We start from the raw sequence: 25,295 nt of genomic DNA on the forward strand, positions 1-25,295 counted from the left end.
CTTGTTTTCACACCTGGGTCATTAGGAATATTGTGCCCAGGTGTTGTCCTGGTGCATATTCAGGGGTGTTATTTTTCATGAGTAGATTGTGTAATCTCTCTTCTTTCCATGGCAGTGTGGTCTGTATAGCAGCCGATTGTTGGAGTTTTGAAGGTAAAAACCTTGGTAGATGATCATTAACCCTCTGCTCAGAATTACAACAATTGAGCAAACACTATTATTGTTCTGTTGTTGTTTTGTTTTTGTTTTTTTTTTCAATAAAATGACCTTTTATTGCTGTGTTTCTCATGATGCAGATTTTGATCAGCATGGCAGCCGCAGGGAGACTGAGTTATGCCAACAAAGTCATCTTGGCTCCTATGGTGCGGATCGGCACTCTGCCAACCAGGCTGCTAACCCTAGAATATGGTGCTGACATTGTTTACTGTGAGGTAACTTCATCCGTTGCTGCTGCCTGTAGGAATGTAAAAGCATATAATTTTATTTTTTAAATAATTACATGGATGATGTACTGAAAACCCATCTATGCTGTAGTGAATTAAACTTTGTCTAAATAGTTGCCCAAGTATACTCGGGCAAGTGTCAGTGGGAAATGTGTGTTGTAGCAAAATCAGCCTGTCCTCACTTGGTTAAATAACATCCTTGCATGCTATTATTATAATAATTATTTATAATAATAATAATTAGACAAATTTGTATAGCGCAGCTACTATGTAAATATACTCTACTGCGCTGTGATGTAACAGAGCTCCTGTCACTGATTAGACACACGAAAAATAAATAACAAATTAATCAAAGGCTTCTGAAAAAAGGTAAGTCTTCAAGAAAGATTTGAAGACAACAAGTGATGATGCCTTCCTCAGTTTCTCAGGTAATTTATTCCAAAGTTTTGGAGCAGCACAGCTTTGGAGCAGCACAGCTCAATATGTGTGATATTGTCATTTTCCTGCCCATTTATTAGGAGTTGATTGACTTCAAGATGTTGTCGTGCAGGAGACAGACAAACGGTAAGTTTGTAGAAACTGATTTGAATAGAATATTTAGTATGCAAAATGTTGAACAAATTAAAGATAATAAAAAAGTTTTGGTACCTCAAAAGTTCTCCTGAATTTCCTTGTCTTGGTTTGTGTTTCAGGTTAAAGTACGTTGTCTGTGAGAATTACTCGCCCCAAAGTGCTCTCATGTCTTAGTAATCATGCAGTAATGGTTTCGTACCAGGGCCGTCGTGGTGCCGCGGCGAAAATTATAGTACAATGCATGTATGTGTATTGTACGAAACCACTGACTGCGACCAGCACCGTGCAGCCCCATACGCATAGCTAGCAGCGACCAGCAGCCCCATACGCATAGCGTAATGGGGCTTCGCATTGTAGCATTCAGGATCATGAAAGAATTAGTATCGCGGGTAACAGTCAGTTTAAAATCCACAAATTTCTTCAATTTGAAGACTTACCAATTAAGTTGAAGTATTGAAAACAGGCTTCAGACAACGTTTGGTTCTGCCAATAGTCCCTTTCTGTTCGAATTGATGACTGAATGTGACTCGGTCGAGAGGACCTTGGGAGAGCTACATATACTGAATACTACGGTTAGCGCATGCACACACAAACATCTTATCCGTTCATGGATTTGAAATCTGTGTGCATGCATGTGATGTGTTCTCATGCACTGGCTGTAGTATTCAGTGTACGTAGTTCTCCCAAGGTCCTCTCGTCGACCGAGTCACATTCAGTCATCAATTCGAACAGAAAGGGACTATTGGCAGAACCAAACGTTGCCCTAAGCCTGTTTTCAATACTTCAACTTAATTGGTAAGTCTTCAAATTGAAGAAATTTTGGGATTTTAACTTGACATGTACCCGCGATACTAAATCTGTCATGATCCTGAATGCTAGAATGCGAAGCCCGATTACGCTATGCGTATGGGGCTGCTGGTCACTATGCGTATGGCGCTGCTGGTCGCAGTTAATTGCATGATTACTAAGACAAGAGAGCACTTTGGGGCGAGTAAGTCTCACAGTGTTAGTTATATGAAAGGTACTTTAACCTGAAACACAAACTAAGACAAGGAAATTCAGGGAAACTTTTGAGGTACCATAACTTTTTATTATCTTTAAGTACCAAAAAAAAATAGAGATTGTAATTTGTCATCACTGACAAATTAAGGTGATCCGATTTTTTTTTTTTAATCAGTGATTCAAGTCCTGATCGCAATAGCCATGACCATGCAGGTTTCATCTGTGTTCAGAGACATTGGCCGTGTGATGTTTGGATTCTCATTTAGAAAAGGGAGTCATATCTGCCATATTTGGTACCAAATCTGTATACACTATAATGAAGATACAGCAATAAGTACATATGACCTTTGACCCCACTTTGCACAACCTAGATGGCATCTGAGCAAAAAGTGGTTATTTTGTGAAATGATTCTTGTAACATGATCTTTGCGTGTGTAAAATATGGGAAAGATAAGACATGTATTCACAAAGATACAGGATAAAACATTTATGACCTTTGACCCTAATTTACATACCCAAGATGGCGTCTGATCAAGTAATTGTTATTTTATCAAATAATGTAAGTGACATGAACTAAACATGTGCAAAATATGGGGGTGATAGGGGCTGTTTTTCTTGAGTTATTGCAAAGAAAGTTGCAGAAACATAGAAATATCTCAATACATCGAAGATAAGCTGTAATTTCAACCAAGTATTTTAACATGATTCCGACATCATATGAAAAAAGAAAGGGCACGTAACGATAGCGCAATGTCTCAGTTACAACATATTGAAATCTGAGAAAAATTCACCGAAGGGCAAGTGAGCTAGTGCTCCATAAAGACAATCATGTCAATTTTCACATCTAGAAAAATTCCCTCCCATAGAGATAACACGTCATAACGAAGAAACAGAAAGAAGTACATATGACCTTTTGACCCCACTTTGCACAGACAAGATGGCATCTGAGCAAAGAGTGGTTATTTTGTGAAATGATTCTTGTAACATGATCTTTGCGTGTGCAAAATATGGGAAAGATAGGACATGTATTCACAAAGATACAGGATAAAACATTTATGACCTTTGACCCTAATTTACATACCCAAGATGGCGTCTGATCAAGTGATTGTTATTTTATCAAATATTGTACGTGACATGAACTAAACATGTGCAAAGTATGGGGGTGATAGGATATGTTTTTCTTGAGTTATTGCACGGAAAGTTGCAGAAAGAAAGAAATATTTCAATACATCGAAGATAAGCTTTAATTTCAACCAAGTTTTTTGACGTGATGCAGACATCGTATGAAAAAACAAAGGTCACACTTACGATAGCACAAAGTCTCAGCTACAACATATTAAAATCTGGGAGAAATTCACCGAAGCATAAGTGAGCTAGTGCTCGATAAAGATAGTCATGTCAAATTTCATTTCCAGAAAAACTGCACTCCCATAGAGATAACACGTAAACTGGTCAAATTTGACAAGATTACTTTTAATCCATTTTTACGAGGTGATGCCGTCATCTAATCAAAATATTGTTATCACATTAATGAAAGAGCATTTAATAAGCTACAACATACTGAAATCTGGGTGAAAATTGACAAAGGATTAGTGAGATATGCCCGAATAAACTTGAAATTTGATGACGTCATTTTGAAAATTTACTTTTTTTACTTTATTAAGAAATTTGATATCTTTTAATCATTTTGCCAGCATTTCCACCCCATGAAATGACATGTACAACTCATCAGCTTTCAAAATATGTAAAGAAAATTGGGGGTCACCGTCCATCCCGACGAGTAAAATCGGATTTAAAATTGGCGGTTTTTTGGCATAGTTGCACTGTATATCGCCATTGACGCGCGCGCGGAATTTCAACTTTGACGGGCCCGTATGACGTTATATTGAGTCGGATTGACTTGAAACTTGGTAGAAATATTCCTTGACATTTCAGACATCCGATCAAAGTGTAAAAACGGGAAATTTCTATTGCATATGAGCTGTGCGTGTGTATATGTGCGCGCGCGTACGCGTCCGTCCAAATTTTTCAATTTTTCAAAAAATGCTCCAAATGGTCTGAAACGTGTGCAAAAAAATTTTGAGCTCGATTGGAGCATACAAATATTTCAACGCGCGCATACGCGCACGTTTTAAGGGTATATATGAATTTTGAGAATATGTGTAGAATTCACTTGACTTGAAATATATGTGACGTAAATTTCATTGAAAAATTCCATTCCATTAATGAGATATGAATGAAAATGTGTTTTCATATAATGACGTCATCGTGACGTCACGGTCGACTGATCACAATGATTTCACTTGATCTGTCGTCTTTGGGACACGATACATATATGGTATAAGTTTGAAATTGATAGGAAGAGCACTTTCTGAGCTAATCGAAACACAACTTTTGTCCAGAAAGAAAGAAGAAGAACAAAGAATCCGTACAGATACAGAAGGTGATCCGAGAGGATACTCGGATCACCTAAAAAGGTACCAAATCGCTTACATGCAGATTGCAGTGTGCTTTCCTGATTCACAGGAAGTTAGGAAATGATAGTTGGATTGAATAATTGATGTAGACATCACTATTTCATGAAGTACTTTACAGTGTTATCTTACTATTTGGATTCTTTATAACAAGGAATTGTATGGTCCTGAAATTTCGTCCTGAAATTTCAGTTCATAATGCATTAATGATTATAAAATATTTGCTGTCAAACCTGACATTTGTTTTGTGTGTGACGCACTAGTGCAGATTGCATCAGCCAAGAAAGGCCATAATAGATCTTTATGTACTTCTTCTAGATATTCTTGGGACTGTAGATTACATCACTAAAGATGACATAGTGGTCTTCCGCACCTGTGCAAGAGAGAAGGACAAACTTGTCTTCCAGATGGGCACAGCTGATGCCCAGAGAGCCTTAAGGGTGGCCAAAATGATGTAAGTTAACCAATGGATTGATTCTCTTCAAACCCTGTTCCATGACATTCGCTCCTGCAACAATTGCTCCCACAAAATATCTGCATGCTAAGCTGCACAAATTCTGCCCGCCAACATAAACCTAACCCTAATCCTAAATCCTAATCCTCACATCAAACTAAACCTAAAACCCCATCCTAACCCTCACCCTAAGTCCTTGGAGAAATTAAGACTGGAGCAATTGTCGCAGGAGCAAATGTTGTGTCACCTTCAAGCCCACACTATTCCCCTCCTGGCAACAGTGGTATAGATTGGTTCCTTAAAGTGACCTATTACGTTTTGACTTTTCTTTCAAAGTTTAATGAAACCTTAATCATTTTGTCCATCTGATTTTTGTCCCCGCCGAACGAGTTCGAGCAGGGGACTATGAAACGGGCTCCGTACGTGTGTGTGTCCGTCCGTCCGTGTGTCCGTGTGTGCGTCCGTGTGTGATCAAAATCTTCAATTTGCTACTTCTCTGTCATTTATGAGCCAATTTTGATTCTGTTTGCTTTATATGATAGCACTACATGGGAGCTTTGAAACGTCTACACAGAATTTCAGTCGTGACCTTTGACCTTGACCTTTGACCTATATTGTACATTTTGCTACAAAATGCTACTCCTTCGCCATTTCTAACCCGATTTCGATTCCGTTTGCTTTATATGATGGCACTAGGTGAGGGCTTCAAAACTTCAACACAGAATTTGGACCTTTGACTTCTTTGACCTTTGACCTTGATTTTTGACCTATATTGTACATTTTGCTACAAAATGCTACTCCTTCGCCATTTCTAACCCGATTTCGATTCTGTTTGCTTTATGTGATGGCACTAGGTGAGGGCTTCAAAACTTCTACACAGAATTTTGACCTTTGCCTTCTTTGACCTTTGACCTTGATTTTTGACCTATATTGTACATTTTGCTACAAAATGCTACTCCTTCGCCATTTCTAACCCGATTTCGATTCCGTTTGCTTTATGTGATGGCACTAGGTGAGGGCTTCAAAACTTCTACACAGAATTTTGACCTTTGACTTCTTTGACCTTTGACCTTGATTTTTGACCTGTATTGTACATTGGCTACAAAATGCTACTCCTTCGCCATTTCTAACCCGATTTCGATTCCGTTTGCTTTATGTGATGGCACTAGGTGAGGGCTTCAAAACTTTTACACAGAATTTTGACCTTTGACTTCTTTGACCTTTGACCTTGATTTTTGACCTATATTGTACATTGGCTACAAAATGCTACTCCTTCGCCATTTCTAACCCGATTTCGATTCCGTTTGCTTTATGTGATGGCACTAGGTGAGGGCTTCAAAACTTCTACACAGAATTTTGACCTTTGACTTCTTTGACCTTTGACCTTGATTTTTGACCTGTATTGTACATTGGCTATAAAATGCTACTCCTTCGCCATTTCTAACCCGATTTCGATTCCGTTTGCTTTATGTCATGGCACTAGGCGAGGGCTTCAAAACTTTTACACAGAATTTTGACCTTTGACTTCTTTGACCTTTGACCTTGATTTTTTACATATATTGCACATTTTGCTACAAAATGCTACTTCCGGTGGGGACATATATTACACACCGCGTAATTTCTACTTTTCCTTGTATTATTTGTAGTGACATAAATTTAAGTCACTTTGAGAATGGTGTGAAATGACTCTTTAATGTACTGCATTGCAGAGTCAAACAACAAATCCTTTTCATTCTAAGGTGCTAATGATATGATGCTAAACAGAGTCATATTATGGAGAATGTATTAGTAAAATTGAAGCGTCTTAATTTGATGAGGATTTGTGTAGAATATAAAGACAGTGTAAACAATTACAAGGCTGATTACTATTTTCCACTACTAGAGTATGAAATGATTTTAAAATATTGGATGTGCTACTCTGTGTTAATACATCTAACCATGTCCACACATGATTTTAAGCAGAAACATAGGATGTAGTACGGGCATTTGAGAATTACATTCGGGAGATTGTTTTGTGTCAAACTGATGAAAGAAAAGCAGTAGAGCAGTAAGATAGCTTAAAAAAATGAGCAGTTGAAATTGAAATGTTGCAAGTATATAGTCCTGGTAAATCAATAAAAAAGTACACATAGGAATGTAAGAAAACATCCCTGTCCTATGTGACTGCCTGGGAGCTTGCATCTTCCCAACAAATAGTAAGCTTTATATTTTCTTGATGTGGATGTTAGATAAAAAAAAAAAAAACTGTTCTGTGCATGCGCAAAATCACTTATTATTTTTGCATCCACTTAAATTCACGCAGCAGAGAGGTACTTGATGCAGTAATCATATGGGGGTGACATTTTACTTTGTATATGCTGCATCTTCATGAAATCTAAAGCTACTTAGCAACACGATGCGGCGAAAGAGGAGAACAGCCAATGCAGTCGTCGTCTGAATGTCTGCGTTGCAGATTCAAAGTGAAGTGGCGCTCCCTATTGTGCAATCTCTCCCATCCCTTCATCTCATCTCACACCTTTCTTCCACTGGCCTTTAGCATTGCTTATGAGTTGCATTGTGTTTCCTTCCATCAGAGAACAGGATGTATCCGGAATAGATGTCAACATGGGCTGCCCAAAGGATTTCTCTCTGAAGGGAGGTATGGGAGCAGCACTCCTTACTAAGCCTGACAAGATACGAGAGGTAACTCAGACCAAAATTCTTATGTCTACCAACAGAAACATAGATAAATGGGGCATGATATTTTAACAACAACAACAACAACAACAACTACTACTACTACAACAATAACAACAACTACAACAACAACTAAAACAGCGTAAAAGTCTTGCAGTGTGTTATATTTATAAGAGATGTATGTGACGGTTTCACAAGTGAATCATTCAGGCCTTTATGATTAGAAATAAGATTGTGTTCATGCAATTTATTTCTGATGAAATGTTATTATCCAGAATCCCTATTTGATATGTTTTCATGGTGCTTTTCTTCTTCTTTTTTGAGGGATTAGTTACCACTGAACAATATCCATGAGCCTAACTATCATTAGATTGATCAGGTTTGTTACTGACAGAAAAGAAAAGAATAATTCTTAGTTTCAAGGAAAGCTTTACTTATCACGCTAACGTTGCACTTTACCTTCATGCCAATTTTGTATTTGTTTTTGTTTGTTTGTTTGTTCAGATCTTGACGACATTAGTCAAGGGGGTGAAGATACCAGTCACGTGCAAGATCCGTATCCTGCCAAAGGTAAATGTTGAAGTCATCCTTCGCAGCTGTTCAATGCAATTGCACCTTTGCTGTAGTATTGTGTGTAGTGTAGTGTTGAGTGAGTCGGTCAAATTCATGTGGACAGAAAAGAAGGCTTTGACTGGAATGCTTTGTGACATATGTGCTTTTGGTTTGTTTGTTTTTTCGAAGTACAACTCAGAGATTGTTAACTTGACTCTTTTTTTTCTTTTTTTTTTTTTGCAGTTACTGTACAATTGTATGTAACTTAAAGGAAAGCAATTCATACCAGATCAACCTAATTCAAATGATGGTGCTATTAAATCTACTTTCAGAAATGCAGAAACAATTGGTGATTTGAAAATACTCTACATATCCAAGTTGACCTCATTCAAAAGAATCAAATCAAATTAAGAGAATTATGAATTTTTCACTGAAATCAGGTTAAGAAGTTGTAAAACTTAAAGTTTCAAGCATTTTCTCAAGACAGTGATAATAGTCTAATAATCACATGTACAAATTAGATGAGGCTTTGATGTCATTGCCTCACAGTTCCATAACTTCCTTGTCTTTTTAATAATTACAATGACACTTTATTTACATGCCATGCAGTTGGAGGACACCATATCTCTAGCCAAAATGATAGAGACGACTGGTGTTGCTGCCCTCGCAGTCCATGGTCGACTGAAGGAGGAGAGACCTCGTCACCCGTGTCACTGTGACGTCATCAAGGCTGTAGCGGAGAGTGTCAGCATTCCTGTGATTGCTAAGTGAGATTTGTTGTTCATAAAGAGAGATCCATTTGCTCCTAAATGTTTGCCATTAGTATCTTGTACAGTGTTGTGTTCCTCTGTAAACACTTGTTCCTTCTTTTGAATTTTGTGGTGTGTATGACATGCAGGTAATGGCTCTACAAAATCAGTCAGTTCTTCATTGCATTTTTTGAATTATTGCTATCATGCATACTGCCACACTAGGTTTTCCCATTGCCCATGTTACATACAGTAAGGATACATTTTCTACTGTAGACAAACACACACACACACACACACACAACACACACACACACACACACACACACACACACAAAATACCACTTTGTTACATTGACCTATCATCAGAAGGTGATAAGAGGGTAAAGTAATGTTTAAAAGGAAAAAAAAATCATTCTGGATTATAGTTTTTGTGTATATTTGATGGATCATTTCATTGTGTGTTAGGTTGGGGTAGGGTTGGAAGCTGAATGACATTGTCATTTAATAGAGTGATACTGCTAAGTTGGAAACATTCATAGCATGAAACCTTTGCAAATTGGAGCCGACGTCCTTTTTGGAGTGAAACTTTCGTGAATCGCCTCTGGCATTTAATGTATTGTGTAGAAAAGCACTTCTGCATGCATTTTACTTTTGTAAATCTTTCCTCCTCGTGACCTTCATGAAAGTTTCATGGATGTGGAAATGTGTGGTTTTCCAGTATACCAAGGAATGTCTGGCTTATTTGTTCGTCTACTTCTGTCCAGTGGGGGCTCCCTTGATATCCTGAAGACCTACGAAGACATTGAGCGATTCAAGGAGTTGACCGGAGCCTCGTCCGTGATGATTGCCAGGGAGGCACAGTGGAACCCATCCATCTTCAGGAAAGAGGGCAAGCTGCCCATGGAGGCAGTCATCAAGAGATACATCCAGTATGTGAGTATCACTATGGGGTTTGTGTCACATCCATGGGGAATGATTGCATACCTTAAACGGCACTCTGAGGTATATCAGACCTACCAAGTCTAATACCTACGGTATGAGTATCATGCCCCTGCCAGCAACTCATCTCACACTCACCCACTCAGCAGTCATTTTCTCACTGGAAAAAAGAAAACACAAAAAAAGCCCAAAACAAAGCCAAAAAACAAACAAACAAACACCGCACATAGATCAATAATAAACACTGGATGGGAAGTCTGTTAGTGCTTAACTGAGTAAAGTTATTACTCTTTGCTTATTTAATCTGTTGGTTAGACCAATGCGTCTCAACCTTTTATAACCTGAGTCCACTTTGGCTCATATAAGTTTCTTCAGTGCCCAGTTAGAATACAAATATTTTTGAATTTATTTTTTTGGCCAACATCACAGCCCACCTGAGAGAACTTCATGGCCCTCCACTTAAGAAGCAGGGGGCTAAAAGATACCTACATGGCTATATCCTTCCAATTACACCTGTAAGTATTTGCTATTCTAAATGAATAATCTAAAGAAGTCTTTAAAAATTGTGACATCCACTTAGTCATGTCAGTCATACAAGACTGCTTTGATGCCCAAGCTTTGTTCTGCTTTCTGTATCTATACATGTACACTGTATGAATACCTATATCATCCTTCCTTTTGATATGTTCCTGTAATATTTTTACTATCCCTGCATTCCGGTGATGATGGTGCTCTAGGCGGTAGACTATGACAACACGTACACCAACATGAAGTACTGCATCCAGCAGATCCTACGGGAAGAGGTGCAGTCGGAGCAGGGGCAACACCTCCAGCACTCAAGGAGCGTGCAGGAGATCTGGTGAGGGACACCGTTAATAAAGGAACTATGCAATACCATTGCTTGTTGACTTGTGTGGATTCATGATGCCCTTAGCATTATGTATGTGGCCAAATGAATACATAAATAGGTGTCATATATTTTATTGCATGTTCGTATGTTACTAATATGATTAGCAAAGACATTGCAGGGAAACATAGAAACATGCAAGTTATGCTCAGTCTAGTGGGAGGTGCAATCCCATGTCTTCTGTTAATGATATTAATACTTTACTAGTGTAAGACAGATGATGTCATTGACAGAATCTTGGTTTGGTAGGTTTTTTGTTGGCATTTCTAAGTAATCCAAAGAAAAATAGTTGGAAAATTATTATAAGATACATGACAAAAATTTAGATTTTTTGGGGGGATGCAGTGGTGATGGTCAGAGCATTATCCTGTAAAAGTGGATATTTTGGCGCGACTAATTTTTCGCGCTCGGCGGGGTAAGAAGAGTTTTGCGTGTTTTTAATTCCGCGGAATCAAGACTTCTACTACTGGAACATATGGCAACCAAAAACATCCGTGTGCTTCTATTTTCATGCCAGCTTTGGGTTGCGCGAAATGTGCGAAAATTTCGACACCGCAAAAATTCCCACTTTTACAGTAAATCAATACAGGTCAACATGCTTTTGTGTTGCACAGACCCACTAAGCCCAGACAGAGATATATGTTGGCTTGTGTCTCACATTTTGATGTAAGGGAATATCAGTCAACTCATGTTTATGAAAATGAATATGCCATGAAATGTGTAGCATGGACGTTAGGTTGATTGATTGGTAGAAATTCAAGTATACCGTAAACACTCATTTACATGTATAAGGCACACCTTGACTTTGGACATCAGGCAGAAAAAAACAAACAAACAAACACAGACACAGGTACTTGCATTAGTGAATAAGGCACACCCCCAACTTTTGATATTTTTCAGGAAAAAAAGATGTGCCTTATACATGAGTGTTAGTGGTAAATAGATAAATAGATTGTTGGATAGGTAGGCAAATAGAGAGATCTGTAAGGTTGAATAATAGGTTGATTAATTACATAGATTGGTAGATAAATAAATGGATAATGGATACATATGTGGATAGATAATAATCGTGGAGACAGATCTCATTAACATTTTTGTTTCTTTCCATTGAAAGGAAATCATAGAGTACCAAACTTTGATGTCATAGCTATTCATCGCCATGAAAACTGGTTCTAAACAACTTCACATGTTCCAAGTGTTTATGCTCGCACCTTGTTCTAAACCAAGCTATAACAAAAGAATGTGACATCATCACTTTGGTACTTTGTAGATATAATGTGACAGTGACGCAGTATGAAATAATCACTCTCCTCCACTGTATTCAGCAGGTGTTTTTTTTTTTATTGCTATGAATAAATACACACAATATCTTTTCATAGAACTGAAATAGAATTCAAGAATAAGATTCAATATCATTCAGTTATGTGGATAGTCTGAATGTTGCCATTACTTCCCATTAGTTCTGTCTCATCTTTGATATTCTGTATGCTTTATTATCCCACCAGTGCCATTTATGGCTTGTCAGACTACCATGACCGCATCACTGCAAGTCGTGGTGCCAAGTCTGAGGAGCTGAAAGAAGCCAGGAAACCCAAGAGACGCAAGCTAGATGACGGCAGCTACATCACTGAGGCTCCTGTCAAAATTGATAAGTTAGTTTTACTAATAAATTAGTTCTGTTGATAAGTTCATTCTAAAATGAAATAGTTCTGTTGATAATCAGTTTTTTGTCCCCGCCGAACGAGTTCGAGCAGGGGACTATGAAACGGGCTCCGAACGTGTGTGTGTCCCTGTGTCCGTCTGTCCGTCCGTCCGGACGACCCTCACGGTGATATGCTTGTGTGTCTACCCCTTTGTTCTCCCTTTTGTTAAAATAGACACTCAAGCAAAAATTTTAGCCACACAAGCCTGACGGAATAAAGGCCATCTATTGTGCACTATTGTTCTCCTAGCCACACAAGCATACTCTCGTTAGCACGTCTGTCTGTCTGTGCGTCCGTGTGTGATCAAAATGTTCAATTTGCTACTTCTCTGTCATTTATGAGCCAATTTTGATTCTGTTTGCTTTAGCACTACATGGGAGCTGTGAAACTTCCACACAGAATTTCAGTTGTGACCTTTGACCTTGACCTTTGACCTATATTGTACATTTTGCTTCAAAATGCTACTCCTTCGCCATTTCTAACCCAATTTCGATTCCGTTTGCTTTATGTGATGGCACTAGGTGAGGGCTTCAAAACTTCTACACAGAATTTTGACCTTTGACTTCTTTGACCTTGATTTTTGACCTATATTGTACATTTTGCTTCAAAATGCTACTCCTTCGCCATTTCTAACCCGATTTTGATTCCGTTTGCTTTATGTGATGGCACTAGGTGAGGGCTTCAAAACTTCTACACAGAATTTTGACCTTTGACTTCTTTGACCTTTGACCTTGATTTTTGACCTATATTGTACATTTTGCTACAAAATGCTACTCCTTCGCCATTTCTTACCCGATTTCGATTCCGTTTGCTTTATGTGATGGCACTAGGTGAGGGCTTCAAAACTTCTACACAGAATTTTGACCTTTGACTTCTTTGACCTTTGACCTTGATTTTTGATCTATATTGTACATTTTGCTTCAAAATGCTACTCCTTCACCATTTCTAACCCGATTTCGATTCCGTTTGCTTTATGTGATGGCACTAGGTGAGGGCTTCAAAACTTCTACAAAGAATTTTGACCTTTGACTTCTTTGACCTTTGACCTTGATTTTTGACCTATATTGTACATTGGCTACAAAATGCTACTCCTTCGCCATTTCTAACCCGATTTTGATTCCGTTTGCTTTTTGTGATGGCACTAGGTGAGGGCTTCAAAACTTCTACACAGAATTTTGACCTTTGACTTCTTTGACCTTTGACCTTGATTTTTTACCGATATTGTACATTTTGCTACTAAATGCTACTTCCGGCGGGGACATATTTTACGCACCGCGTAATTTCTACTTTTCCTTGTATTGATAAGTTACTTCAATTGATAAATAGTTCTGTCTGCAAATACAAAACTTTGATTCAAATTTCTTTTGTTCCTTTTTATATTTCATCCAAGTTGTATCACAACCTGTTTACATGTTTAAGTTTTAGAATATCTAATGCAGATTAATTGGTCCAACAAGCAGGCTCAAAGCAATACCGGAAATAGTTATTGCATGTTATTTGTGCGTGATGCAAATAATAAGATATTTCAGTTTGTACTGTTTCTTTCCCACTGGTTACATGTACTCTTCAAAGACTTGAAGGAGTGCAACTTGTATCTTGGTACGTGCTTTAATAGATGTGGGAGACAAAGATACAATATACAAGAATTTTCTGTCAATCCTCAAGTGCATTATGTATGCTCCTTGCTTGTGCCATATGCCCTTGTAGTAAAGATAAATCTTCAAGTCATCCCACATCTTCAATCATGAAGGGATGCAAAAAAAAAAAAAGAACAAATGAACAGATTAGAATTAGTTGCATGAAGAAAACCTCTGTGCATTTTAAACTGTAGCCTTTGGAGACAGTTTAGACATTACGATAAATGTGTATTAAACTGTTGTACCATGTCTGGCGATGGCAACTCTTTTATTGTCCAGGAAAATGCTGCGTTCAGCCAGAACATCTTTCAAGGGGCTTCTTCTGGAATACTCCCATGCTATGCACTGGCCTCGGCCCAGCTATGTCACAGTAAGCAAAAACTTAAGCAACAACAACAACACAAAATGAAACTAAAAAACTGTGCAATTTTGTGGGGAAGTTTATGATGCGAAATCCCCCTTTTTTGCAATTTTTGTATACAAATTTATGCTCTCCAATGGGAGAGTGGTCCCAAAAATTTTCTGTATAGTTGCATGCCCATGAATAGATGAGATAATATTAAAAAAATGGTCTGCTGTTACATGATCACTTTTATCCAATCACTGACTGGTATTTGACTGACCTATGTCATTTGATATACAAAAATGTTCAGCTGACTTGGGCTTGGAGGCAATACAGCTTTGCCAAGTCTTTTCATGTCATAGCAGTTTTATGATATCTGGAAATTAATTGTTTTATATTGTAATTGGTGTAACTTTGATGTGACATTGTATGTTATAATTATGCTATTGCTGGTCTTCTGGATAATGTGACAGTAGGAAATCCTGATGTGATTCACAAAATATAAGTATATGAAGACAATGCTATGTCATTCCCAATAAGATTGGAACAAGTATTATTTAGGATTGTCACAATGAAACCCAGTTGCATTGTTGGTTCCAAAGCAGTACTGCAGACCTTGTGGTATGTGTAATGTGTATAAGCTATGTATATGAAAAATTTGAAAATCTGAACCTTTACCTGGCACAAACCGGTACTGCTTGGAGAAAGTTGCATGCTATCTCTATTGTCATGGTGTTAAAATACATAACAAAACAATAAAATAAAGATCACATGGAAGGTGAATACTCGTACAGATCACAGAGTAATGCAGTAGTTTGTGTTGTATACAAAGGTATTTAGGGGTTGCACCTCGATGAAAAATGTTTTCAGCTATACTTGCTGACTTTGGATTTGTACTTATTTGATCAAGTCATTTGTGTTTTACAAAAACGACATGCAATTTGGTGCATTTATCGAGTGAAATAACAAACAACAAGTAGAATCTAGTTCTTTTTCATCTTAACCTGACAGTAAAACCAGATGAAGTTTGTAATCAAATCTGAGGAATTCTTCTTTTTCTTTTTTTTTTCTTCGACAGGAAGAAGAACCTGCGATGCGTGTGTACAAATCTGTTGTCACAATGAACTGCGTCCAGTATACCTCCAGTGTGTGGTGAGTGGACATTTCACAGTGTATGCCTTGGTCACATGACTGATAGTCCCGGGGTCACATGACTGGTGATTGGATAGCACACACTGTGAATGCCTCAAACGCATTGTGCCATTTTTCTCTTTGCTTGAAGCATGCCATACCGTAAGCTTTCAATATCTTAGCATGAGTAGGGAATGGGAAAATTTATAATTTGGCATTTGGCAAATGACTAAAAAAAATAGCCAGTATCCAGTCTTAATGGCAGCTGGATAAATGAACTGTTGCACTTTTTTCTGATCAAAAAAAAAAATATTATTCTTTTAAAACTTGCCTGTATTTGTTGCTTTGTATTATTCATTTACTACTCCATAGAAGAATCTGGTGATCTTAATATTTCATAGTGCCATGTACTTTCAAATATGCCTTATGTAGACTATATTTTAGGGGATCAAATGAATGATACAGAAAAATAGAAATTACATGGTGCGCAGTTTGGAGGTGGTAGCTCAACTTGTTAATCCTCTGGAGACACCATCCTAATATTTAATGACATTGCATAGTTATAAACAATGCTGTCTATTGACCTAGACTGCCCCCCCCCCCCCCAAAAAAAAAAAAAAAAAAAAAAAAAAATGTTCTGCAGCACCCTGCTTTGTAGTCTTACAATGGGGATTTGAAGCAAGGTTTAAAGGAATGGTATATTATTGGTAGAGATGAGGATTGGGCTTTAAACTTTTTGTGAGATACCAAGAAACCACTTATAAAATAGCACAGAGCATACCATTCTAAGAGGAATTCAAAGTTTATTTGATGAAAATGGGTTTTATAATGGCTGAGATATCCAAAAACAGAGTAAACCAAAGCGATTCTAATAAAATGTGGGTCCCACCTTTTGTTAGGATCACTCTGTTCTGGAAATCTCGGCCATTTCAAAATCAATTTTCATTATATAAACAATTAATTCCTCTTGGAATTACATGCTCTTTCATATTTCATTAGAGGTTTCTCTGTATCTCACCAAAAATGTTTAAAATGTGAAGTTAGGTCTTAACCAAAACTAGATGATCCTTTTAAGTTATATGCCTTGGTACTTAAAGAGGTAATCAATCATCTCCCATCCAAAATTCAGACCACAATGTCTCGCATGTCACCCTCTGTAGGGAGAAGAGCAAGAAGAATGCAGAGCAGGCCGCTGCGGCAGTGTGTGCCATGGAACTGGGGCTGTCCCTGGAGAGCCCAGCGAAGTCCGACAGCCGAGCGGAGCCGAAGGAGATGAGTGGAATTTGCGAGATGGCGCTCTCCATTGGCACCGATCCCACAAGAGGAGAGTCGTTCGGGGACGACGGAAATGAACGATCCAGTGGAGGAGCGGGGGAGGTTGGGAACAAGGAAAACACTCTAAACGCAGTGCTGGCCGGAAACTCTTCCAAAGATTTAGGGTGTGGAGACTCACTCCAAACGCCCAAGACAGAAATAGCTGAAACAGACAAATTTGAGGGACAGAGTGCAGAACAGAGGTGACATGCCGCGCAGTGGCACATACTTAACCTTTTCTCATGGAATTATTTACTGGTAATTCTATAGCATATAACCTTTTATTATACATGTATGAAACAACTATTTTTACAGTATTATAACTTGTAGCTTGTCTTCATGCAAAATTTTGTAACTTGATTACATTTTCCCTCTCGAGATGTCACTTCTTTTTTGTGTGTGCTTTTCTGACAAGTGATGTTGCTGACATTAATTGTCATATTGGTTAGACAACTTCCAAACTTTATTTGAATGTTACTGATAATTTTTTAACAAGGAACTTGGGGAATAGTTACGTGCATTAAGCAATGAGGAAGATGCTTAGCCTAAGATATGAACACTGGCTTCTCACGTGAAGTAGGCAAGGCAGACTAGGCAATGATTGAAAAGGCCCTGCGAAAGCTGTCACAAGTGTTGCAACCATTTTTATGAGTCTTCACATACATACTTTGAATACAATTTGTGGTGCAATAGGTGAATTCTTTTGTTGGTTCACATCAGTATACTTTAAGTATACGTGCATATACAGGTGTGTGTTGAGGTGGTCTAAACAAACTGTGATCATGATAGGATTCAATGAGGGGTGACATTTTACTTGTATATGACTCCTTACTAAATTCAACAAGTGCTTTCGTTCCCTCTGGTGAAGTACCCTAAACAGAAAATGTCCACAACATGCGTAAATCACCCATAGAACCTCTCTTGAATGAACTGCAATACATTGTTATTCACATAAGTTTGGTTTTGTGGGAGTTTTTTTTTTTTTTTTTTTTTTAATATATATATAGAAGAAGAGTAGAGTGAGCTCCAAGGTATCGTGGCCAAGGCTGTGGATTTGTTGGGTTTGGGGTTCAAATCATGATGCATTCATCTTCACTGTCAAGTATATTTGCATAATCATAATTTTTCAACAAAATTACTGTGATTCAAAGTGTGATTTTTTCACCATTACCATACTGGTACTTTTAAGAATAAAAATTTGTGCATTACCATATTCTGGAAGACAGGTAGACACACTGGAGTGTATAACCTTTCCCTTTCCTACAACAATTTCCTTTACACGCGAATATGCTGTGTGCTCTAAGAAGTAAATGAAAAGTGTGTAAATATGATGTCCTTTTAATATCGTCATGCAAACATTACTATAAACTGTGAAAGGCTTGATGCTATTCATATTCATTAATTCATCTTTGAACTCGGCAGAAAACAGTCATAATATCAATCATTACTGTAATTCTGCTTGCAGTTAAGTCATGAAATTACATATCAGCATTTTCATTTATTATGTTCAGTCACAAATGACGAGAGACAGTAGTTGAGGTTCATTTGGGTGAAACATCCATTTTATTCACAGCAATTCCAGCCAACCAAGATAAGGCACATTATTCCTGAAAGCATATACACCAGAACTTCCTTAACACCTGCCACAGGTGGCGCTATGCATCAAAACACACTAACAACCTTTAGTGATTAACATTACCCAAACACTGGCTAATATCACAGATCATCATACTAAATGTTATAATAGCAAGTTCTAAAGTATGTATGCCATATCTCTTATTGTTTATGTGCTTACAAATGAATGGATGCAGATTATAATCATTCTTACTCTCTGAATAAGAAAAAAATGAAGACAAATATTAAATCATTAAATATATGCAACTGGAGATCTATATCTTTACCTTTTTTAATGTTTTTACAAAAGAACTACATAATTATGAACGACAGAAATATGAACTACAGAATTTTCAGACTGCTATCGTTAGTGAATATGTAAATTGGTGCATCAAATGCATTGACTGATAACTGTTCCTGTTTGCCAAGTTTTGACTGTTGAATCTATACTGTCTATGTAATATGTACATGTATTTGTATTTATAAATGATTGTATAAACATATGGTGCTAGAAAGGAATGTGATCTGTACTTTGAAACTCTGAGGTGATGGCATCATGTTGGACTGGTATGTTAGTGGATAAAAATTTACGTACAGCAATCAGACACTGCTTTAAAGGGATGGTACAGCATTGGTGAAGATGAGAATTGGGCTTTTAACTTTTTGCGAGATACCAAGAAAACACTTATGACATAGTACAAAACATACCATTCTAAGAGGAATTCAAAGTTTATTTGATGAAAATCGGATTTGGCATGACTGAAACATTCAAAAACAAAGTAAAACAAAGCGATTGTAAAAAAGTGTGGGTCCCACACTTTATTAGAATTGCTCTGTTTTGGATATCTCAGCAATTTCAAAACCAATTTTCATCAAATAAAGGTTGAATTCCTCATGGAATTAACATGCTCTCATAAGAGGTTTCTCATTATCTCGCCAAAAATGTTAGAAACCTGAAATTAGGTCTCAACCAAAACTATACAATCCCTTTAAATCAACCAAGAATCACAAACACAGTCGAAGCACACAGTAATTAAAATGAAAACATTACATGTACAATAATTTCTTACAAACCACTGAGATTTGATTTTCTCTTTGTCAATATAGTAAGATTAACTACAGTAGCAATTTTACCACAATCACTATCCATAGAATCCTGAATAGATACACATAATGTGTGCGTCTAAAACAGGTATGACCTGCACAATCTGTGTATTGGACAGTGGTAAGACACTGCCATATTTTGAACAGAGCAATGTGATAGTTTTGCGTGTTCACACGTCTTCAAACGAAATTAGCATCAACAGGTGATTCCAATTCTGTCCTTTAGACTTGCAATTTTCTTTCATTAAATTAAAATTCATTATATAATGATTTCATGATGATTATTTTAGGACCTGGGGGTGTTTCATCAACGCTTGCGCCGACAACTGTCGGCGCTGACCAATTTCAGCAAAATCCTTGGTTTTGATTGGCTGAGATGCTCTGGTCACTGACTGTTACTATGGTGATTCAAGTTGTCAGCGCTGACAAACGTTGATGAAACACCCCCCTGATTTTTTACTTTGTTGTAGCAAAGTTCTGTTTACACTGCAATAGTGTTCATTGTAATGGGAGCACCCTATATCTCCATTGACAGTTCTGCATTGAATGGAATAAATACATTGATAAAATGAGCATATAACTTGAAGTAACAGTGTAGTACAAGATGTTTAATGTTTGATGTCAGATATTTCTACTACATTGTACTTTGTCTCATTTCTTATCCATGTTTCATTGTGCATGCATGTTTACTTTTGTCAAAATGATCAGTCATAAGTTCACAGAGATACGCACCATGCAGGTCTACATGTTCGCTTGAATTCTACTTTCAATTCTGAATATGAATAATGATATAAGTGGCCCATTAGGAAGCACTGTATGCTATACACACACTATAATAATGTACATTGTACTCACAGGCTCCCACAGTCCCTTTCAAAGGACTAGGCTATGAGCTAAAGTGTCATGTCAAAGGTCAGGGGGCATTTCATGAAGCATTTTGTCAAGATTTATTTTTTTTTTTCCTATTGACAAACTGTTATAGGCCACTGAATTCCTGTATCTGATTGGCTGAGAGCAAATTTGTCAGCAAAAATATCAGCCCTAAGTGCTTCATGAAATGCCCACAGGCACACCCGGTACTGTAAAGAAACTCAAACCAGGGACCTCAATGTTGGAAACACGTGGCTTATCCACCGAGACAAAACGGCTCTCACTATTTTATTGATTGCTGGTACATAACATCTTACCTATATATACCAATAGGAAACACAGCATGACCCATGCACTAACTTTTATGCATAGAATATTTATGTGTCAATGGAGAAACTAATCTAATTTGGCTAATTACACACATCGTATAATAATTTTAGTCATGCATAGTGAAATGGAAGATAGCCCATACACACAATGGAAGAATCAGACACAAAATACGCCCGTAAAATCCCACGGTATCATCATGGCATAAGCTCAGGAAAAGAGGGCGCCCGTGATTATCGCCAGAAGGATCATGGAGATGAACAGGAGGCCGAAATTGACGATCAGGAAGAATCGACGTCGATCCTGATTGGCTGGAGCCTCCTGTATATCCTGTCAAAGACAATAATGTCGGAAGAAAAACAGTGTTGTGTTAATTTTACATCAGACATGCATAATTTGTGTGTGTGTGTGTGTGTGTGTGTGTGTGTATGTGTGTGTGTGTGTGTGTATGTGTGTGTGTGATTTGCACAACATGTAAGAATTATTCCTAGAGCGTGTATGACAATTTTTAGCTCAATTGCATAATACTGCTTTTGTCAATGCAGAGGCATGAAAAACTAGAGATTGTAATTTGTCATTACTGACAAATTAAGGTGATCCGATTTTTTTTTTTATCAATGATTCGAGTCCTGATCGCAATACGCATGACCATACAGGTTTCATCTGTGTTTAGAGACATTGGCCTTGTGATGTTTGGATTCTCATTTAGAAAAGAGAGTCATATCTGCCATCCTTGGTACTAAATTCTGTATACACTAGATAACGAAGATACAGCAACATTTTATACGACCTTTGACCCACCTTTACACTCCCAAGATGGCACCTGAGGAAAAAGTGGTTAATTTGTGAAATGATTCTTGCGACATCATCTATAAGTGTGCAAAATATGGGAAAGATAGGACAGGTATTCACCGAGATACAAGATGAAACAGTTATGACCTTTGACCCTTATTTACATACCCAAGATGGCGTCTGATCAAGAAGTCGTTATTTTATGAAATAATGTAGGTGACATGAACTAAACATGTGCAAAATATGGTGGTGATAGAGCATGTTTTTCTTGAGTTTTTGCAAAGAAAGTTGCGCAAAGAAAGAAATATTTCAATACATCGTTGATGAGCTTTAAGTTCAACCAAGTATTTTGACGTGATATCGACATCGTGTGAAAAAAACAAAGGGCACTGATATGATAGCACGAAGTTTCAGCTACAACATATTAAAATCTCGGAGAAATTCACTGAAGCATGAGATAGTGCTTGATAAAGATAGTCATGTCAATTTTCACATCTAGAAAAACTCCCTCCCATAGAGAGGTAGCACGTAATAGCGAAGATTGAGAAAGAAGTACATATGACCTTTGACCCCATTCTGCACACCCAAGATGGCATCTGAGCAATTAGTGGTTATTTTGTGAAATGATCCTTGTAACATGATCTTTACGTGTGCAAAATATGAGAAAGATACGACATATATTTACCAAGATACAGGATGAAACATTTATGACCTTTGACCCTAATTTACATACCCAAGATGGCGTCTGATCAAGTAGTTGTTATTTTGTGAAGTAATGTTCGTGACATGAACTAAACATATGCAAAATATGGTGGTGATAGGGTATGTTTTTCTTGAGTTATTGCACAGAAAGTTGGAGAAAGAAAGAAATATTTCAATACATTGAAGATAAGCTTTAATTTCAACCAAGTTTTTTCACGTGATCCCGACAACATATGAAAAAACGAAGGGCACACTCACGATAGCCCTACGTCTCAGCTACAACATATTAAAATCTTAAAGAAATTCACCGAAGCATAAGTGAGCTAGTGCTCGATAAAGATAGTCATGTCAATTTTCATTTCCATAAAAATTGCACTCCCATAGAGATTACACGTAAACTGGTAAATTTTGACAAGGTTACTTTCAATCCATTTTTTCGAGGTGATGTCGTCATCTAATCAAAATTGTGTAATTACATTTGTGAAAGAGCAGTTCATAAGCTACAACATATTGAAATTTGGGTGAAAATGGGCAAAGGACAAGTGAGATACGCTCGAGTAAACTTGAAATTTGATGACGTCATTTTGAAAATTTACTTTTTTTACTTTATTAAGAAATTTGATATCTTTTAATCATTTTGTCAGCATTGCCACCCCATGAAATGACATGTACAACTCATCAGCTTTCAGAATATGTAAAGAAAATAGGGGGTCACCGTCCACCCTGACGAGTAAAATCGGATTTCAAATTGGCGGTTTTTTGGCATAGTTGCACTGTATATCGCCATTGACGCGCGCGCGGAATTTCAACTTTGACGGGCCCGTATGACGTCATATTGAGTCGGATTGACTTGAAACTTGGTAAAAATATTACTTGATATTTCAGGCATCTGATCCGTGTCAAAAAACGGGAAATTTGTATTGCATATGAGCTGTGCGTGCGTATATGTGCGCGCGCGTACGCGTCCGTCCGATTTTTTCAATTTTTCAAAAAATGCTCCAAATGGTCTGAAACGTGTGCAAAAAGATTTTGAGCTCGATTGGAGCATACAAATATTTCAACGCGCGCGTACGCGCACGTTTTAATAATGAATATGAATTTTGATAATATGAGTAGAATGCGCTTGACTTGAAATATACGTGACGTAAATTTCATTGAAAATTTGCATTCCATTAATGAGATATGAATGAAAATGTGTTTTCATATAATGACGTCATCGTGACGTCACGGTCGACTGATCACTATGATACATTAGATCTGTCATCTTTGTGACATGATACATACATGGTATGATTTTGAAATTGATAGGCAGAGGACTTTCTGAGCTAACCTCTGCACAACTTTTGAGGAGAAATAAAGAAACAAAGAAGAAAGAATCAGTACAGATACAGAAGGTGATCCGAGAGGATACTCGGATCACCTAATTATCAATGCGAGAGACAACCCACCTTTGATGGCGAAGGACTGTCCCGCCGATAGAAGCTGAACAGCACCGCGTTGATTAGCGTGATGATGGCAGTGAGAACCATGCTCGCCAGTAGATACCGACCGAGCCGAGTGGTCATGTACGCTGGCACCTCGCTGCTCAGCGCCATTGCCTGGACGACCAGGGCGATGAATACGACCCCGCCGAAGATGACTCTCTCCCCCGATCCCTCGGGCCTCAGGACGAAGACGACAAGGATCAGCCAGGCAGTGATGACAGCTGGTCCGATGAGGGAGCTCGAGTTCTTGCGGGCGATCACGACGGTGGCTTTGATCTGATCGTAAGATTCTTCACAGCACGCATACTTTTTCCGATTCATTTCGAGCTTGTAGTCGATCACATCCCAGTTTTTGTTGTCGAGGATCTCGTCGAAGCCAGCCAACTTGTTGTGAACTATGAGCGCGATGTTTTCAGTGTGGTGTGCCCACGAGCCCCATATTAGCTCACATGTCTGCAAATAAATACATAATAATGTACTGTAAACGATTCAGAGAGATACAAACCCTCGCAGAAAAACGTCACGACATCCTCAAAAACAAAACAAAGCAAAGCAAAGCAAAAATCAAAACAAAACAAACGCTTGGTGTAAATAGCTGCAAGTGAGTATAACGCCCATTTAAGTACGGAAATTGAATGCACTTAGGTTATGATAGAAAACCCATTTTCACGACAGCTGAGAATTTTGCCCTAAACATTCAAAGGAAGCGATAGGTTTGCAGGGTCAAAGCAAAGGGTCTAGGCTGCTGAATGAAAGCTTTTATGTTCATGAAATAAAATGTAAATACATGTAGCTTGTTAATAAGTCCTATAAAACTCTAAGAACTTTATACTTCTTACAGTGTCGACTCCTACTACCTTGGTAAACTTTTCAGCTGCATCTGATGGAATTGACAGTGAGTTATGCAACAAAATCATTCCTTTTTCAATACAAATAAATTTGACCAAAAGATTAGATGCATGGAATTATGAAAATCTTCATGGAAACTTCACATACGAAGGCAATAAACAAGACATTGTGCTGCAGACGCAAATTGATAATAATCAAAGAAAAAGTGAAAAATTGAATATAGGTCCGCAAAAACTCACTGTTCGTTTGTTTGTTTGTTTGTTTGTTAGGACAGACTTGCAACAACAATTGATAATTCTGTGCTGTTCCATCTTTGATGTTGTTGGATTGTATTGTGAATATAGAAAAGAGCGACTGCGGAGGTTATGACATGCTAGTTTAAGTATTCAGATGAGTCAATTGGGGGAAAAGATATTGAGGAATTTGAGAATTGGAGAACGCAGCTCGATGACAAATGTTGGTTTTGTTGAAATTCAAATGTGATTGGTCTCTTTCCTTGATACTTTAATCCCAAAATGTAGAAACAAATCTTTAAAAAAATAGTGAAAAGATGTGATACTTAAAGAACTGTGGAAAGTTTAATGGAAGCTACATATAAACAATACAATTGAAATGACGAAACGGAATTGTATTTTCTTTTTCTATAATATATA

At 37.7% G+C, this 25,295-nt stretch overlaps 2 protein-coding genes across 4 annotated transcripts in view; one reads left to right on the forward strand and one right to left on the reverse strand.

Moving 5' to 3' along the window:
• Positions 1-299: 299 nt before the first annotated feature.
• LOC140233037 (tRNA-dihydrouridine(20) synthase [NAD(P)+]-like) lies at positions 300-17,107 on the forward strand. The gene is made up of 12 exons (XM_072313145.1): positions 300-431; positions 962-1,007; positions 4,811-4,946; positions 7,520-7,628; positions 8,127-8,192; positions 8,784-8,941; positions 9,691-9,859; positions 10,603-10,724; positions 12,278-12,424; positions 14,392-14,482; positions 15,534-15,607; positions 16,747-17,107. Exons 1-12 carry the CDS (start codon positions 309-311, stop codon positions 17,105-17,107), a joined length of 1,602 nt encoding a protein of 533 aa, XP_072169246.1. The 5' UTR covers positions 300-308.
• A 1,335-nt stretch (positions 17,108-18,442) lies between these two features.
• Positions 18,443-25,295, reverse strand: part of LOC140232689 (neuronal acetylcholine receptor subunit alpha-6-like) — a 31,896-nt gene continuing 25,043 nt past the window's right edge. For all 3 annotated transcript variants that reach the window (XM_072312802.1, XM_072312804.1, XM_072312803.1), the window contains 2 exons: positions 23,758-24,246; positions 18,443-21,145 (listed from right to left, as the gene is read on the reverse strand). In XM_072312802.1, the coding sequence (XP_072168903.1) occupies positions 21,026-21,145; positions 23,758-24,246 (609 nt within the window). In that variant the 3' untranslated portion in view covers positions 18,443-21,025. The remainder of the gene's footprint in view (positions 21,146-23,757; positions 24,247-25,295) is intronic.

This window comes from Diadema setosum, chromosome 9, assembly GCF_964275005.1.
Source record: "Diadema setosum chromosome 9, eeDiaSeto1, whole genome shotgun sequence".
NCBI lineage: Eukaryota > Metazoa > Echinodermata > Echinoidea > Diadematoida > Diadematidae > Diadema > Diadema setosum.

Coding starts and splice junctions, on each gene's coding strand:
- LOC140233037 (XM_072313145.1), top strand. CDS start 309: ATGGCAGCCGCAGGGAGACTGAGTTATGCCAACAAAGTCATCTTGGCT. Junction 8,942..9,690: donor AGCATTCCTGTGATTGCTAA/GTGAGATTTGTT, acceptor ACTTCTGTCCAG/TGGGGGCTCCCTTGATATCC. Junction 14,483..15,533: donor CTCGGCCCAGCTATGTCACA/GTAAGCAAAAAC, acceptor TTTCTTCGACAG/GAAGAAGAACCTGCGATGCG.